The following is a 20000-nucleotide window of genomic DNA, read 5'->3' as shown; positions in this document are numbered from 1 at the left end:
ATAGTCCGCGACCTGCTCTTTGCGGATGACTGCGCTTTGGTTGCACATACACAAAGTGAAGTTCAGGCTCTGTTCAACTGTTTCCACACTACTGCATAAAGGTTTGGACTCACGGTGAGCAGGAAGAAAACAGAGGTTCTGCACCAAAGCTATTGGTGGCTCGCAGTTGAACGCTGTGGATCGATTTTGCTACCTTGGTAGCTACCTCTCCAACACTACTGCAATCGATGATGAAATTACGGTTAGGATTGCCAAGGCTGGTGCTGCTTTTGGTGGTTTGAGTGGACGACTCTGGAAGGAACGGGGTGTGTCGCTGGCTACTAAAATATCTGTCTATAAGGCAGTTGTGTTAACCACAATGTTGTATGGATGTGAGACATGGATTACTTATAGGCGCCATATACGTAGACTCGATTAGTTTCATATGAGATGTCTACGGGTTATCGCTAACGTTAAATGGGAGGATAGGGTGCCAAATACAACTGTATTGGAAATGTGTGGTTTCTTGGGTATCGAGGCATTTTTGTTACAGGCACAGTTTCGTTGGGTGGGACACGTTATCCGCATGCCGGACACAAGAATTCCCAAACAGGTGTTTTTCGGACAGCTGGCTTCTGGAGTTCGCCTTGCAAGCGGTCCAGTTCGCAGATTTAAAGATAATCTGAAGGAAAACCTAAAGAAAGTCGGACTGGATTCTAAAACCTTGGGTGTCGTTGCGCTCGAGCGTTCACAGTGGAAGACACGCTCACAAGCGGCAGTTTCCGCCTTTGAGGAGGCGCGCATTGCAGCTCTAGTTGGAAAAAGAGGACGGCGTAAGCAGGTGGCCCGGGATGGTAACAGCACAGGGTTGTGGTTTTGCGGATCCTGTGGTCGTCGATGTTCATCAAGAATAGGCTTGTTCTCGCATCAAAGGACTCATCAATGACACAATTCGTCGAACGCGACGATGTATTCCATATGTGTTTGATGTATATATGCATGTTTGTGTTTGTGTGTGGTGTGAAGAAAACAACGTCCTACCTCGCAGGTCTAAACGAAAATTGATTGATTGATTGATATGTGTGTGTTTGTATGTGTGTGTTAAACTATTTATTTAACTAACTAAACATTGAATTAAACATCAAGGCGTTCTTCATACAATACAATGCTGGCCAGTCTATCTTCATCATTGCCATCCTGTTCAATCACCTCAAAAAAACATCCAACCAATAGGTTAATCAATGTTTTCAATATCATTGATCTACTGTAAGTATATAACTATAAAAACATACAAATATTTGTATACAAATATATGCGTGTGTAATGTGTATATATCTATATGTATGATGTTTATGCAAACTAAATGAAAATGTCAAACAAAAACAACGAAACAGACAGAGAGACAGACAGACAGACACGTTATGTTACAATTATTATTATTATTATAAATATTATTATAAATATTATTATTACTAATAGTGTGGCAAACATTTTTATTCCTGCCAGCGTTAAAACATATTTAATAAAACATAATAAAACATCACAGCTATTAAAAAAATTTCCCTCAATAAGAAACCCCAAAAAATCGCACCATTATAAACACATACATACATACATACACACGCTCACATGCGACACATACATACATACATACATACATACAAACAAACATAGAAACAAACACACAGAGATACACGCAGCCATACAACCACGAACACAGCCGTTCATTAAAGGCATCAGTCTTTAACATTTAAAACGGATTTAATTCCAAGGATTTAATATCTACTAATGGTAAAGCAGTAGTAGTTGTAGTCGAAGTAGTAGAAGTAATAGTAGTAGTAGTAGTAGTAATTACGTACTATAGTCATACCAGGGTATAATATTAAAAAGCTTGTAAACGCATATAAGTAGCCAGGGAATGTCACTTAATGAAATTTCTTTGTAGTGTTCAGATAAATCCAGGATAGGATGGTCACTATCTAGTTTTTAGTTTCTGCCAAATTTTTCTTTCATCTTAGCGTCTTTCGTTTCGAGATTCTTCCAATCTTGTCTATCCTAAGAATTTTTTTGTTGGACAAATTCATTTTTAGTGATTCTTTTTCAAATTTTCTACGTTATTCTTCCACGTTATTAAAATTCCAATGAATCCCACATGACAAACATTTTAAATAGTTTCCGTCTCGATAACAGACAACGGGGTTTCAACTAGAAATTAACGCACAAACACGCACACTCACGTACACAAACACACACACACACACACACACACACACATATAAATTCAATAACATTAAATTCGTAGTACTAATGACGGCAATAAAATAAATAAATAAGAAGTAACGATAGTAGTAATAATTATACTAGAAACAAAAGTTGTACTTTAAAAAATAAGCATATCATTTTGACAACAAAGACAACAACAATATAAATGCTATATAGTATTAGTGAATGAAGTTGTGGAATTATTTCTATTATTGTTAGTAGTAGTAGTAGTAGTAGTTATGATTATAGTAGTAGTAATTATGATTATCGTAGCAGTAGTAATAATTATATTTATAAACATACAAACAAACCAAACTAGGAGAGAAGATAAGCGCAGATTTGAATAGGAAGCAATTTAACTTAATAGTTGAATTCATCGCGCCTATGAAAATGTTTGTGAGAATTTGTATATTTCAAAATAATCTATACACACACAAACACACACACACCACACACACCCTCAGACAAACAGACATACATACACACACACACACACACACAAACACACACACACACACACACATATACTTACATACTTATATACACATACAGGCATTTATGTACAGTACACATACACTCACATAAACGTACTATATACACGAATCACGTACATATATATATAATAAGCACATGAATACATGTTTGGTGTGCACAAAACAGTGCGACTTAAAATTCTAATATTGGAATACTGGGTCGTAATTATTTCTTGATAACTTTCCAGACGATATAGGTGATGATGAAGTGGATGATAATGAAATTGACGGCGACGCGAATGATGATGGCGACGACGACGATGATAACAAAGATGATGACGTTGTTGCTGATGAGGAAGATGTGTTAGGAGAGGAGATGATTGAAGATGATGAATTGCTGCTGTAATTAACTACAGGTGGCCACCGAAAAAAGTGCATCCTGTTTCGACCGCAACATTTGTTGTTGCTGCTGTTGTTGTTGTTGATGTCATCGGAACCAGAAGACTTAGCAGCAGTACAGTTGTTGCTACAATGTTCACACTCTCCACCGTGCACGCAATCACAACCACCAACTCCACTTCCATCTCCAACATTCATCTTGCACTCACACGAACATTTCCTTCCCACGTGACCACCTGAAATGCCACCACTACAACCACCGCCGCCACCACCACCAAACTTCTCAGCGAGGCAATCGTTGCAGCAGCAGCAGCATGCAGTTGGACCGGCAGAAGATGGAGTAAAAACTTCGCTGCTGTCTGTTGAGAGGATTCCAGGCGAGTTGATTGAATGTTTGAGGCTCTTTGGAGTCGAGTAGGAAACGCCACTGTCGATGCTCATCGAGGAGTCGCAGCGTGTCGTCAGCAGGCAGAGAGGAGGAAATGGTGCTGAAGAAGAGGAGGAAGATGAAGAGGAAGATCGCTGTTTCAGGCTGGAAAATGAAGATGGTGATGTGGCTGAATTTGTCTGTGCCTCTGTTTGCTGCAGTTGACTAAAAAACTGCTGCTGCTGTTGTTGTTGTTGTTGTTGCTGCTGTTGCATTGAAATGACATCTGTTGCGACATTCGAGCCAGGATACAGTTGACGATGTTGCTGCTTATACAGCTGTTGTTTTTGTAATTGTAGTTGTTGTTGGTGCACAGCAGAGGGTTCTGCGAGAGGAGATCTAGGACATGATTTCTTCTTCTCAATCTGACCGCCTGTTACAATGCGTCGCAAATCTGTTGAAGTGTTCTGTTGCTGCTGCTGCTGCTGTTGTTGTTGTAATTCCTGCTTTTGTTGGACAGGATGCTGAAGATATTGTTGATGTTGTTGTTTGAACAGTGGATAGTTACAAAACTTTGTTGTCGGCATCTGACTCAAATCTAGAGGTTGGTGAAGCTGCTGCGTATTTGGTTGTTTGTCGCGATGGTTGAAATGATGTGGAGAAAGGTTGTGGTGCAACTGTTGTGCTGTACTGAGATCTAAAGGTTGAAAGTGTTGTTGTTGATGTTGTGGCTGATGTAATTTGTGTTGCGATTGATGTTGTTGCTGTTTCAAAACATTTTGAAGTTCTTCATTATGCAGCTGTAAATATTGAGGATGTTGTTTCAACATGAGCAACAAATGGTCTTGATATAACTCGTTCACTTGCAGGCCGACATACTGCTGAGCAAAATTTTGATGTTGTTCTTCTTGCCGCCACAAAATTGAGCAACTATTTCTCACATTGTTTTCAACATTTTCGTCCACATCTTGGCCAAATTTCATGCAGAACTGGTTAGCCTGTGCTGACGATAAGTGGCAGGTGTCCATGCTCTCTACCTCGCTGGACATCATTGTTGTAGTTGGAATAAACTCTAAGGGTGGCGGCGGAGGAGTACTTGAACTTCTTGAACTTAAGTTGTTCTCGGAGTACTTTCTCTCGAATTTGACATTTGTCTTCACATGCACTCCAACGAAGGAACAGTTTTTATTTTTAGCACAGACATCAAGATTGATCGTTTTGTCATCAGTAACGAAATTACTGTTGCCCTGGTTGTTGATGTTGTTAGCGCAATTGCTGACTTTATTGTTGTTGCTGCTGCTGCTGCTGTTGATTTGACCGAATGAACCTCCCCGACAGTTCTTCCTGCCACCTTTCAAATTCTTGTCAGCGTTTCTGTTACTTCCCCTTATGAAGAACCTCTCATCAACGATTACGGAAACATTTTCCAGGTCCCTCTCACAACTTCTGACGTCATCCTCTTGTTTCTCTCCAGCCCGCGAATCATCAACAGCACCTCCAGCGCTGTGAGGATCAGCTGATTTCTTGCCCCGGCGTGTTTTACCCTTGGCATGCACCCTCATGTGCCGGGTGACCATGTCCCGACGTGGAGCGGCGTACGAGCAGGATGAACACCTGTAGGGTTTCTCACCTGTGTGCGTGCGTAGGTGGGTTTGGAGGTGGTCGCTCCTACTGAACACCTGGTCGGTGGGTGGTCGGTGAATGAGTGGGTGAGTGAATGAATAAGTGGGTGATGAGTCTAACTTCTATCAAATTTTTATATTCTAAATTTCATATCAGTTTAAATTAATGTTGTTCTCTTTCAATTGAAATATGCTAACAGTTATAACGATTAAATTAACATGATGACGATCGTAATGAAGAAAACTTTGAACAATACATCAAAATAAATTACTTATATGACGATAAGGATGACTATGGCGATGATGAAAAAGTATGACTATGATGATGAGGACGACGATGGTGACGATGATAATAATGATGATGGGTGAGATTGCAACCTGATTGCAGGTGTTGCAGATGTATGGACGCTGGCCAGTGTGCAATCTCATGTGTCTGGAGAGCATGTCACTCCTTGAAAAAACTCTCTCACAAATCTTACACGAATGCGCTCTGCAGTTCGTGCTAATAATCTCGTCGTTGCTGTTGCTGCTGTTGTTGCAGTTGATGTTGGTGGTGGTGGTGGTGGTGGCGTGAGCTAATGTAGCGTTTGTTGATGTGGTTGGTAGAATTTTGAGAGCAATGACGATACCAGATGTTGTTGTTGCAATTGATTTATCAGTGACGTCGGGTATATCGTATTCCAGTTTGTCATCCTTTGCCAGTTTGTTGCCATCCAGTGCAACAAATGTTGAAGTTGATGGCTGAGCGTTCTTTAACAAATTAGCCCGATCAGAAGTTGGATATGTTAGTGGGGTTGGAGAATAATCAAAATTAAAAACTTTATACGCGGATGAAAGCATATCGGTTGTTGTTGGCCTGCTTTGCTTCGTATATATTGAATCAACTTCGTTTACAAAGTTTTGTTTTTTCCCTATAAAAAACTTTTTTTTTTTTTCATCAGCTGTCTGAATCGGAGCAATATTGCAATAACGTGATTCGTCAACAATGACGACTTTATCGATAATTTCATGACCGCCGCATGAGTCTGCATTATTAGAACTGTTGCTGCTGTGATTTTTATCAACCTTATCAAATTTCGTGTTACCGGCGTTATTGGAATTGATCTTGTCAGCGGTGCTAAGAACGTCGCAAGGATTCTTCTTAACAACTGCAGTGCAATCATGAATTGATGGCACTTTGAAATTTGAACTTGAAGTCGTTTCAATGTTCCTGCTGCCAATTGAAGATAGCAATGTTGTTATCGAGTTGAATAATGACGACGAAGATGGTGAAGATGACGAAGTTGAAGAAGATGGTGGTGACAGCAGCTGGGAGACTGATGAGAATGATTTGGGCGGCAGTTTGAAACTCAGTGGAGAAGCAGTGAAACTACGATGGGCCCTAAGATTCTCCTCACTGTAATCTCTGTCTTTATAAACCATGGATGTCACTGTAGGCTGAAAATTGAGAACTTGCAAATTCAAGGAATCAACTTTCTTAACTTTCGAATGAACACCTGAAGCCTTTATGAGAACACAGTTATCTTCTTTACTAAGTACCAATGGTGATAGGGGAGGCCTGCTTTTGATGGAAACCTTCTTAAAGTTGGACGTTATTGGAAGGAACTCAAAAGATTTGCCCTTGAGGTCACTGTGAAGATCAGAAGGGCTGATGATGCCGGGACTTGAAGCTATGGAGCTAAACGCATTCGGAGATAACAGCCCGTATGACTCTGTCTCTGAGAAGTATGAATCTCTGTACATGAATTTGTCGTTGTAAACGGCGTGGTTGTTGTTTGCGTTGCTGATGTTAGCGGCGGTGCTGTATTGCATTGTTGGACTGTTGTTAAATGGAGGAGGGAATGTGAATATGGTACATGTCGTGCTCTTCGAAACGTCGTCGCCATCCTTTTTATCATCACCATCCTCATCATCATCATGAAAATTTGAAGCTTGTTCTGTTGTCGTTAACGGTTCATTAGAGGAATGTATCGAAGCTGTTGCTGTGCTGGTTGTTGTCCTATTAGCTGAATCAGACGTTTCCATAAAAACGTCATCATTGTCAAACGACTGCTGCTGATACTTGTGCTGCAAATATTTTTTGGGCTTCATCCACTTAGAAGATGCGTCGGTGAGAGAAATGCTGTTTGAATTTCCGTTCTTACCGTCTCCATCTTCACAGATGTCTTCATCTTCGGGACTGTTGTCTATAATGGTACTTAAGGTGCTTCTACTCAAACAGGTACTGCCACTGCTGCCACTTTTTTCTGCAAGAAGACAGGGTACAGAACCTTCTCCTTCTTTTTTGTTGAACTTTTCATCAAAAAATTGATTGTGCTTCAATATCCAATAATCTTTTGGAGATTTCTTAGGACTGTTGATTGTTCTGTGGCACTTTCGATGTCTCTGGCTTGTGACATCTTCCAGTTTATAGGCGCATTCAGCATAACTACCACAGAGGGAGCTGCTGTTGAACCTGTTGATGATGGCGAAGCTGTCCTTTGCACGTCCTCCAATGTACGTCGGTGAATTAGGGTAGGAAATCCATTTTGAGAAGTTATTATTATTAAATTTTTTAGCGTTTAATCCGTCTTTAACAGACGAATTATAAATTTTGACAGAAGATTTTTCACTGTTTATAAACATAATTTTATTAATTTCATTATTTTCTATAGACTCTATCTCTTCATCACTAGAATTAAATTTGTAGAGAAGACTATCTGAGTGAGCTCTTTTCTTGTGAGAGGTCAAACTACTACTACTGCAGAGATGAGAAGTTTTCATATCATGGTCGGATGGATGCTGAAAAGTTGAAACTCCTTGGCTGGTTTGTGGCAGCCTGCTATCCTTACAAAAAGAAACAATGATGTCATCATTTATCTGGAGAGGTATATTCGTCATGTTGTTGTTGTTTCTGCTGCTGCTGTTGTTATTATTGTTAGAAGATGCGGGTGCGCGTTCAGATTTAGTGTCATCACTGGTGTTGAAAAATTCTTGAAATTCATCTTTATTTACATTCATATCTTTTATAAATCTGTAAATAATTTGAAATGAACTAATTTTAATATAAACTATCTTCTCATTGGATAAATTTCATTTTATTTTCTAAAAATTTCGCTTAACTAACAACAGAAATTTTTAAAAGAAGTGTAAAGCTCTGAAGAGTTACACTACATAGAGCTACCTCCACCCATGCAAGTATTTGTTTGCATACCATTCCACGTCAGTCATTTAACTATATTACTCACCTCATGCTTAAGAAAGAAAGCAACTACTGCAGTGAGAAATAAAATTAATGAAACCACTTTAAATAAAACTTCTCCAAGGCGAAATAAAATTTTTCAAGTTTTAAAAATTCAATCTTAAATAAATACAAAAACTATTTTATTATTATTTTTATGACAGTTATTGAACAACAGCTTCTTCAACCGTTTGCATGTCACAACTTTAAGAAAAATAGAAATAATAAGAAACAAAAGAGAACAATTAAACAGGCTGTGAAAAACAAACAACATCAGTTAAAGTAATCGAGTTGAAGTAGGAATGTGAATAAAACGAAACATAACTGTGATTTATTTTCAGGCATCAACTCATTAACTTGCTTACGTAACAGTACAAAAACCCCCTCAAAAACATATGTGCATGTGTGTTCGTGTACGTGTGTCAGTACGTGTTTGTGCACGTGTGCCAAAAATCTACCCTCAAACCTCTGTAACCATTTGATACCCCACCAACCTGTTGTTCATCATAATTTTTTGTAGACCATTAACAATCCTATACGTTCATGTTTGTTTGGATCTCAATTGTTCAACAAAAACCACCACCAGACAAAAGAGTGTGTGATGTATGTGTGTGTGTGTGTGTGTGTGTGTGTGTGTGCGTGCGCGCGCGCGGTTTACACGAACGTTTTCGTAGCTGCAAATTAAAATATGACATGATAAACTTGAAAAAAAAAACCTAATATATAATTTATGTACTGCATACTGAAAGGTTATTAAATTTTCAAAACGTAAAATGTAATGACGAAAAGAATGATCCAACTACAACGACAACTACTCAACAACACAACAAAAAATATCAACACAACAACAAATAATCAATAATATTAACATCTATAATTAAACTTACCATCTAACCTTTTAAGCAAATAGCTAAAAAATCTATAGAACAATCAAATGTTTGCATTAAGCCAAACAAAATCAATCTATCAGAAGATTGAAAATATGACGAACAGAAAAACAAAAACACGTCGATACCTTGCTAAATATGGCTGCCAAGTGTTATTATATTATACTTATGACGTATTGTTAGGTCTTATCATTTCAACATTCAAGTTTCGTCTGTAGTATAATCAGTCTAGTTACTACTACATATTAATTAAGCTAGTAGTAATAGTGTTAGTATTTAGTAACGAAGGCAGCTGAGGCTCTTGTTAGTTTTGATACTGAAATGTTGTTAATACCCAACTCTTTAAAAGGTCTAAAAATAATTTCACGATTTAGATAAAAATATCATCATATTAGATGATATTTATGATGATGATGATGACAACAGGATGATGATGACAACAGGATGATGATGATGGTGATGACGATGACGACACCAGCTAGACGATGATGATGATGACCGGAACATGATGAAGAACCTTTTTTGAAAGAATGGTAAGCTTACGGTTGAAAAATTATGACACTGATAGACTTAATGATAAATAAGTTGGAAGACAGTAAGAAATTTGTGGTGAGATTTTCGATGTAAAGGAACAAAATGTCAGGCCAGTGTGTGTGTGTGTGTGTGTGCGTGTGTGTGCGCGTGTGTTGTGTGTGTGTGTGTGCCTGTTTTTGTTCATTTGTGTGTGAGTGGAAAACATTCTAACGTTTCAAAAACTAGACAAAAATTATCAAAAACGTAAACAAATATATTGATTCCACGACCATCAATCTATCATTCACTACTTCATTTATTCATTCACTCATCCATTTCATTCATCCATCCATCCATTCATTCATTCATTCATAAATCGAAACTCAATATCAACTATAATAGTCCAGCGGCTAAAACACTGACTGACTAACTTTAAAATATAACTCACACAAACCACACACCGACAAACACTCACTTTCTTAAGCGTGTATAAACCTTTGTGTGTGGTGTGCGTGTGTTGTGTGTGTGTGGTTGTGTTGTGTAATATAGAAAATATACATACATCAACCTAAATCAGTCATTAAATTTTTATACAGTTGATTGCCAAATAACATTAAAGAATTCCATCAGCAGTAATAATTCATGCATTGGAGAAGGAGATCATAAATACAAATGAACAGATTCTTCATTCATTGACTCATTCATCCATTCGCTCATTCATTCATTCATTCGACACATTCATCTTCATATTGATTGCATACTTCTATTCATCTGTCTATTTGAAGCATAGATCCATTTGATCTCTCAAAGTTTCGCTTATGGTTATTTATGGCTTAAATAATTTTTATTCATTCAATAAATATTTCAAAAATTAATTCATTCCTTTAACTATTCATTCATTACTCATTCACTCATTCATTCGTATGCTCAATATTTTGTACATGCATGGAGATATTTCTAACAAAACCGACTTTTTTGAATTCTTGTTCCTCAAGTCATTTCCTCACATCAAGCAACCCAACTTAATGATTTATGAATTTTCCATAAACAATTTTATTTATATTTTTTGGCATTTTGTGATTGCACGTGTACGTGTACGTGTGTGTGGTGTGTGTACTGCTATTAATATATCTATGAGTGGGCGTTTAAAATTGTTGTTTCTATACTTATCCAAGTGCATATATAAGTGAGTGTGTGTGTGTGTGTGTGTGTGTAAATGTATGCATGGATATATGTGTGTATGCATGGATATATGTGTGTATGTGTGACTGTATGTTTGCATGTAAGAGTGTGTGTAAAAATGTGTTTCTATTTGTCTATTTGTTGACTTGTGTGTGGGTGTAATGTGTACAATGCTCGCTCGTCCTTATAACATTACCACTTAACATTTATTATTATTATTATTATTTTTGTAAATTTATTCCATTCATTCAGACCAATCATTCATTCATTCAAACCATTCATTCATTCATTTATTCATTCATTCAGTCGGTCATTCACGAACATACATCACGTCTCAATCAAGTCAACAACTATGCAATAGCAATAGGAAGACATGACATGACATGATGTATGTATTGAATGAATCAACAACAACGTGACCAACAACAAACCATTGAATCAGCCAACAACTACTACTACACACAGACATACACAATCTGCTTGTTGTCTAAGAGTTCAAAATAAAGAACAGATAAAAAATTTAATAAAATATTCCATTACAAATTTTTCAAATCAAAATTTTATAAAAACAGTTTTTAAAAATGAAAAGTAAGAATAACTGAGTTATACAACTTTATAAAAACTTGTTTGGTTATTATTTTTGAGCTAATCGCTGGCAACATATACATTAATGCGATAGTCATTCTATTAATTAATTAACTAGAGAAGCAAATAAATTTTCGTTTCGCTTCGTACGTGTTTGTGCGTGCGTATATGTGTGTGTGTGCGTGTGTGTGTGTGCGTTAGCACATTTTAGAAAGATTAATAATATCAAAATTTACCCTTCTGCAATGTTACATAAGAAATTCCCTATTGAACACTTTCAAAACGTTATTTTACATTTTTAAACAATAACAACAACAAAATAACATAATAATAACAACAATAATACTCTGCAGTACACAATAATCAAGAAAATAATTATATAAGAATAACAATAACAACAAATACAACTTTAATAATGGAAAACACACAAGCAGACAAACAAACGAATGATTACACTAGGAAAACACATACAAGCACGCATTCATACCAAAAGTGCACATACATGCATACCCACACGCTTTCATGCAAACATACTTATACATACAAACATGCACGTATATACAAACCTGCAAACATGCATGCATATTTCGTTTTGAAACTTCCTAGCCAGCCAGTCTTTCAGTCAGTTTTTAAAGTTTGAGTATAAATAGATTAATAAACAAATAATGTTCCTAGGTGATGCCAAAGAGCAAGAAAGCAGGGACTGAAACTTGTATAACTTTTATTGTTGTTGTTATTGATAGTGATATTATTATTGCTATTGTTCTTACTTTTTATATTATTATGCGTTACAAGCGGTCATGTTTCTGTGAGGCTAACTGTTTTACGACAACCACACATTTCTTTCTAATTAAAATAAAAATAAAAATAATAATAATAAAAACTAATAATTATAACAATAATAACATTAATAATAAAGTATTTATCATTATTACGCATCACATTATAACGTCGATAATGACTTCTGATTAAAAATTAGTACGATACTGTCACAACTTCTAGCTTCATATATGCAGTGTGGTGTTACACTCTATAAGTGTGCAAAAGAGAAATGAGAGAGATAAATAGAGAGATAAGAGAAAGAGAAAGAAAGAGAGAGAGAGAGAGAGAGAGAGAGTGATATCATCAAAAGAGTCTAGGTTTGTGTTTCATATTATATTAACTGAGTGTAACTGAGGGAGATATGAAAAAAGAGAGGAAGAAAAAACAGAATGAATTAGAAAATTAAAAAACTAGAAAGAGCAGAGAGAGAGAGAGAGAGAGAGAGAGAGAGAGAGAGAGAGAGAGAGAGAGAGAGAGAGAGAGAGAGAGAGAGAGAAAGAAAGAGAGAGACAGACAGACAGAGAGGGAGAGGAGGTAGTAAGAAGAAACGAAATACCAACAACACCGTAAATGGTAGCAGAACAACAACAACAGAAGCAACATATTTATACAAAAGTTGTAGAAATGTATCTTAAGGCTATCAACGGCAAAGTTTTGGACTTAACACAGATTTTACACAGACATTTTCAATTAATTATCTTACGTTTATAATGTCTATTGCTTGTGCTTGTAACCTGTTTATGTCAACGGTCCATGTTTTATAATGTTTCTCAGTTCAATATTGGTCATTGTTTATGCATAATATTTATCAATGCTGCTCTTATCAAAATGATTATTATTAATGATGCTAATATTCGTATTGTTATTCTTAATGTTATTGATGTTACAGATACTAGAAGTAATGATGTCGTTGCTGTTGCTATTAGGAAGGCGACGGTTCCGAATCCGGATTCCGGTCTGAATCCAGGAATTCGGAAAAGACTCGGATCCACGGATCCAAAAATGAGGATCCACCATTTTATCGGTAAAAAATCAACCTAAAAAACGGTTAAAATTTTCGACCAGCGGTAAAAGTGAATCTAAATATCAACAACGACTAAGTAATAAAAAATAAACACTCAAAGATATACAAACTGATTGATGTTTTCGCGGTTTGCTTCAGCTAAAACCGCTACAAGTTTATTATTCATAAAAACAAATTTTACTTTTTGTATACTCTTTCGTTTTGAAACAGCATGTTTGGTTTTAGGATCGTATGCAAATTTGATTCGGGTCCGTCCGGATCCACAATTCTGATTCGGATCTAAATACCACGGATCTCAAGTTTTTGTATTCGTCCCATTTCTATTTGCTATTTTGATGTAATGATGCTGTAGTTGTTTTGTTTATGTGACGATAATTAATTAATACCATTATCTGCACAACTAGCCACTAAAAAAGGTTAATTTTATCTATTATAATATCATCATCATTATTATTATTAATTAATTAAATTATCATCATCATTGCAATCCTGCCTCCACAATCACAATCATAATCATCATTATCATCATAATTTTGCTATGATGTTATTATTATAAATTACTAATAACGATATTATTATTATTATCGAAAATTTTTTGTTTCATAGTTTACTCATAGAAATTTTTATTTAATCACCTGTTACTACACCCTACAGACAGCAAATACTTTCAATTATAATAAATACAATAATAATAATAATGATAATAATAATAATAATATAAATAATAATAATAATAACACCTATTCAGTATGTTAGTAAAAAAAAATTGTAGGAAGAAGAAACGAAAAATAAAAAAATAAAAATAAGATAACGAATGTGCAAGTGTGAAGAATGATGATTTAAAAAAGAATCCACATGAATGCAAAAAACGTGAAGAAAAAATTAAGGGAACTATTTTGAGGTTACTTCTGCTGATATGTCTCTCTCTTTCTTTCTTTCTCTTTCTCTCTCTCTATCTCTCCCTTTCTCTCTCTCTCTCTTTCTCTCTCTCTCTTTCTCTCTCTCTCTCTTCATCAAATCAAACAATCAGACGTCTTAAACGAATACAACAATATACACACATATACGATCCGATCATAAAAACACACATATAAACATTTAATACAGACATACTAATGCACACGCGCACACACACACACACACACACACACGTACGTACGTACGCACGCACACACACAAAGATATAATAGATACACATGAAGATCATACTAATCAAAAAATGAAATTAATCATATGTACGTACATATATATGAAACATTTACACCTACATACACATGAATGCAAACAAAGCTGCCTATAATATGTATATATATATATATATATGTGTGTGTGTGTGTGTGTGTGCGCGCGTGTGTGTGTGTATTAAGACAATATACTGGTATCTATCTAGTCAATGACATTTTTGAGTGATAAATACAAATAATAAGCAACTAATGATAATAATAATAATAATAATAATAATAATATAATATAATAATAATAATATTATTATCATTAAATATTATTATTAAGCACACAGCTGAAGGGTTTTGTTTATAACGAGAAAAAACACTTTGACACACTTGAAAAATTATAATAACACCATTAACTTAATAATAAATTAAAATAACCTTTCAAGCATTCATATAGAGGTGGTATCTACCTGTATGTGCATGTGCATATACTTTGTGTGTGTGCGTGCGTGTGTTTGTGTATTTTTTTGTTTGTGTGTAAGTGTGTGTGTGTAATTATAGAAATGTTCTCTATTAAATTGAAAACCATATGATTAAAATGAATCATTCAAGTAGTTTGGTTATTTACAATCATTCTTCAACAACAATACAATGCAACATTAAGAAGAATTAGATGAATATGATGGAAAATTACAACTTAATTATTATATAACCTATAATTGCTCTTAATTGACTCTTAGGATGACAAAACACACACAATTTATATTTCAGGTACACACACACACACACACACACACACACACACACACACACAGTGCATGTGTGAATATGCCTGTGAATTCACGCATTTCACTTCACACTTATTGTACTTCAGAAGCATTCAAACCTGGTCACTGTGACATCATTCAAAACCAGACACTATACTATCGTGAGAAAGTCAGGAAGTTTAAAAAAAATTATTTCATTAAATATATAAACCTAAAATTGAAGAAAAATATTATGGAATTTTGTATTAGCATATTATATAATAATACATTTTTTAAAACTGATATATTATGCCATCTCTGAGACAATTATATGGAGCCAAGTAGTGCAGAGTTGAGAAAGATTGAAATGACATTTGCCAAATCATATGAAAAAAATACATCAATTTGTTTATTCATTAGAAATAGAACTTTTTTAAATCTAAATAAAGTCTTCAAGTTCTTGGAAATTACTATTAAAAAATGTAAAAGGTGTCATATGTACATGAATATGAACGAATGAATGAATGAATGAATGAATGAATGAATAAACGAATGAATGAATGAATGAATGAATGAATGAATGAATGAATGAACGAATGAATGAATGAATGAATGAATGAATGAACGAACGAACGAATGAATGAATGAATGAATGAATGAATGAATGAATGAATGAATGAAGAATTTACGAAAGTAAAAGATTTCAGAATAGAGTAACAATTATAACACTGAATTTGAATAAAACGGTTTAAAAAAAATACAATTAAAATAGAAAAATTATACTAAATAGCTAACCTCTCTACTCACCCCTATAAAATTCTATAACAGTTAACTAAATTTAACATTTGTTATCACTATGAATATAAATGTGATGTATTAATCATCTGTTCAGTTTTATACTGTTTAATTAAATAGAGAAGGATGTATAACATTTTTAATTTTTATGAAGATGTGTAAGGATACTTGTATGTACATCATACACACACATGTAAATGAACTGTAAAAATAATTAACCACTTTTGAACAAAAAAAAAGAATACCACAAGATAATCACACAATAAGAATAATTTTATCAACAGCAATTGTTTATTTTAATTTTATATGTAAATAAAATTCACGCAAACTCAACACACTTGAATTGATACTATTCCTGTAAAACCTACAGGAAGCAATTTTTATTTTTTACTAATCAAATCAGTAGCTTTTTAGTTACTAATAGTAATAAAACTTCAAAAATATTCAAAGACATTTAAAATTGAAACGACTTCAACTAATATAAAACAAAGCACAACCAAACCAAACAATTAAGAAGATTTTTATATTTGGTAAAGCAATCAATAGAATAAAAATCATCAGCCAACCTGGGTTTTTCAGCTTTAATTTCTTCTCTTTGATTTCTAGGCCAATAATGTTGTTAAATGAATTCATTTGTTTCACAATGAATATTTGTATATATATGACTATACACTATATATGTGTATTATTACATTATATATGTATATTATATTATATACATATACAGTGTATTAAATATTTCTTAATAACTATAAAAATTGTTAATTTCCTAAGAAAAGAGTTTCCAAAATGATAATTAGGCCACATCAAGTTGATTAAAAAAATGTAACTAACTAAATGTTAATGAGATGTTTCAGTAGTTTCCCAGGTTGAAAAAACTAACATGAACATGTACAGTGCACACATGGTAAGGAAAGAAAACCTTACATTTTATTTTATAACAAACTGCAAAAGAATCTTACTACGAGATATAAAATTTATTTCCATTATTATTATTATGATAAATTTGGGCAAAAAAAAAGATCTATCCTTTCTCTGGTGTTAGATTAGCATTAGTGATTGGTTATTAATTAGATGCTAGGAAAAACCAAATATAGCAGAGTTAGATGCATACAATAATGTCCTAACTATTCCTAACCCAGATTTCTTTATATTATTTTGTAATGAGAATTGTATTTTAATCAAATGGTGGAAAAAAGTGTTTATGTGTAAGTTTTATTTAATTAAAAAAAAACTGCTGCAGACCTTATTTACAACAATCAGCAGAATGGATCTCTCTATTATTCTATCTCTACTCTAGTATCTATTGTCTATTATTCACTAGTTTTACCATATAAATTTGTTTAATTATTAAATAAACAGTTTTATACATTTATTCTTATTTCTGAATTAAAACTAAAAAACCAGATAAATAAACTGAAATATTTCACTTTTCTCTCATTTTTTAGAAAAAAAATAAATTTTCAAACTTTTCATTTTCTTTTCTTTAACAATTTAATTAACATTAACAGTTAACTTATATATAACGCATCCTCAACTTAAATAACGAAACGGACAAACTTAATTATTTTAATTATATAAAATTACGGACATTTTTAAATTAAATAATCATTTATATCTAAAAAATACTTAATTACAAACTAGGGAAAGCTATTTCAATTTAGGACAACAGATCAACATGCACAGTTTGTAAACATAGAGCAGTTTCGTCCTATTAACAAATACGGTCTAGGCATGTTGTGTTTACGTGCGTGTGTGTTTGTGCGTGTTTGTGTGCGTTTTTGTATGTGTGAGTGTGTTTTTTTATGTGTTTGTGTGTGTGTTTCTTTGTGTATGTGTTTTTTTTGTCCTATTAACAAATATGGTCTAGGCATGTTGTGTTTGCGTGCGTGTGTGTGTTTGTGAGTGTTTGTGTGAGTTTTTGTATGTGTGTGTGTGCTTCTGTGTGTGTTTTTTGTCCCATTAACAAACATGGTCTAGGGATGTTATACTTTATATGTGTGTGTTTGTATATATGTGGGCGTTTTTTTGTCTGTTGGTTTGTGTGTCCGTACAGTACAATTTATGTGTTTGTATGCGTATACCAAACACACATATATGCATACCTAACAACACAAATAGGTATTTATTTTATGTGTTTGTATGCGTATGTGCATACACAACACATATGTGAATGTACGTGCTTGTTTTGTACGCGCATCTAAAAATAAACTTGCGTGGTTTTCTTCCCAACGCGTGTGGGTAACAATTCATACATCATATGTATATCACACATGTGCAACTATACCACATAAAACATATACCACGCGTTAACATATAGTGCCTATATACCAGACAGATTTATACCATGTATACATCACGTTCACTAGGCGTCATAGGTGTATGAAACGCTCATCTTCTAATGTGTAAATACCCACACACACACATATCTATATGAATTTTGATATATGTGTGGATATATATATATATATATATATATATATATATATGTATAATATATACATATACATGTTGTGTGTTATATACACATATAGGTGCACCTATGTGTATGTATACGTTTATTTATAAGTATATATGTGTGTATTTATACCGGTATGTACGTACGTATATGAATGTATGTCCTTGTTATTCAGTGATAGGTGTGGGTGTATGTACTGAAGAGATAGATGTCTGCCACTGACTGTCGCACTTTTAAACTTGCCCAAGTAGGATTTTCTCTGCCTCAGTGTGAAATTGAAGGTGTCACACAAGTTATATTATAACAAAATTAATTAATTAATTAATAATAATAGTTATTATTATTATTATTATTATGCATACTAATATCATGTATGCATTGTATGAGTTTTACGTAGACGAAATAATGAATAAATGAATGATTTATGAATTTGTGAATTAATGAGTGATTGAATGAGTGGATGAATGAACAAACGCATTAATGAGCGACTGAATAAACGGGGGTTAAATCATTCATTCATTGGATGAATGATTCTGAGAGAGTTTAATTCTTTTCGTGTTTTAGATGTTTGAAACTAATGTTATTGCATAAATGTCCAATGGAATGAGTGAGTGAATGAGTGAATGAATGAGTGAATCAGTGAGTAAAAATTGCCTTTAAGTTGTTAAGCTTGAAAAAAAGATTGAAGGAAATAAAATCATAGACAGTAAAATCTCTTGATAAATCATAATGAATGGTTGACTTAACATGTATACAACTTGTGGCTGTCAACGCGTTTTTATTTCTTCATTAATTCATTCGTTCAATCATTCATTCAATCAATCAATCATTTGTACTTTCATTTAAAGGTTCATTCGATTATTCATTTTCTTCTACATTCATTCACTCACTCCATACCCTTGCAAACTTGCTTATTCATCGATTCATTGTAGATTTATTTCTCTATTATTTTTCTCTTAACCTAATGAATCATCATTTTTAATTCATTCATTCATTCATTCATTCATTCATTCATTCATTCATTCATTCATTCATTCATTCATTCATTCATTCATTCATTCATTCATTCATTCATTCATTCATTCATTCATTCATTCATTCATTCATTCATTCATTCATTCATTCATTCATTCATTCATTCATTCATTCATTCATTCATTCATTCATTCATTCATTCATTCATTCATTCATTCATTCATTCATTCATTCATTCATTCATTCATTCATTCATTCATTCATTCATTCATTCATTCATTCATTCATTCATTCATTCATTCATTCATTCATTCATTCATTCATTCATTCATTCATTCATTCATTCATTCATTCATTCATTCATTCATTCATTCATTCATTCATTCATTCATTCATTCATTCATTCATTCATTCATTCATTCATTCATTCATTCATTCATTCATTCATTCATTCATTCATTCATTCATTCATTCATTCATTCATTCATTCATTCATTCATTCATTCATTCATTCATTTC

At 33.8% G+C, this 20000-nt stretch overlaps 1 protein-coding gene across 1 annotated transcript; it reads right to left on the bottom strand.

The window, feature by feature from the left end:
• Positions 1–5024: 5024 nt before the first annotated feature.
• HELRODRAFT_107565 (hypothetical protein) lies at positions 5025–5942 on the bottom strand (the record flags this gene model as incomplete). The annotated part of the gene is made up of 2 exons (XM_009027423.1): positions 5025–5159; positions 5481–5942. Coding segments are annotated over 2 exons (597 nt in total), but the record flags the coding sequence as incomplete, so codon positions are not given.
• Positions 5943–20000: the final 14058 nt, after the last annotated feature.

This window comes from Helobdella robusta, assembly GCF_000326865.2.
Source record: "Helobdella robusta unplaced genomic scaffold HELROscaffold_5, whole genome shotgun sequence".
Taxonomy (NCBI): Eukaryota; Metazoa; Annelida; class Clitellata; order Rhynchobdellida; family Glossiphoniidae; genus Helobdella; species Helobdella robusta.
Note: the sequence above shows the minus strand (reverse complement) of the source record. Positions and strands in the feature narration are given on the sequence as shown.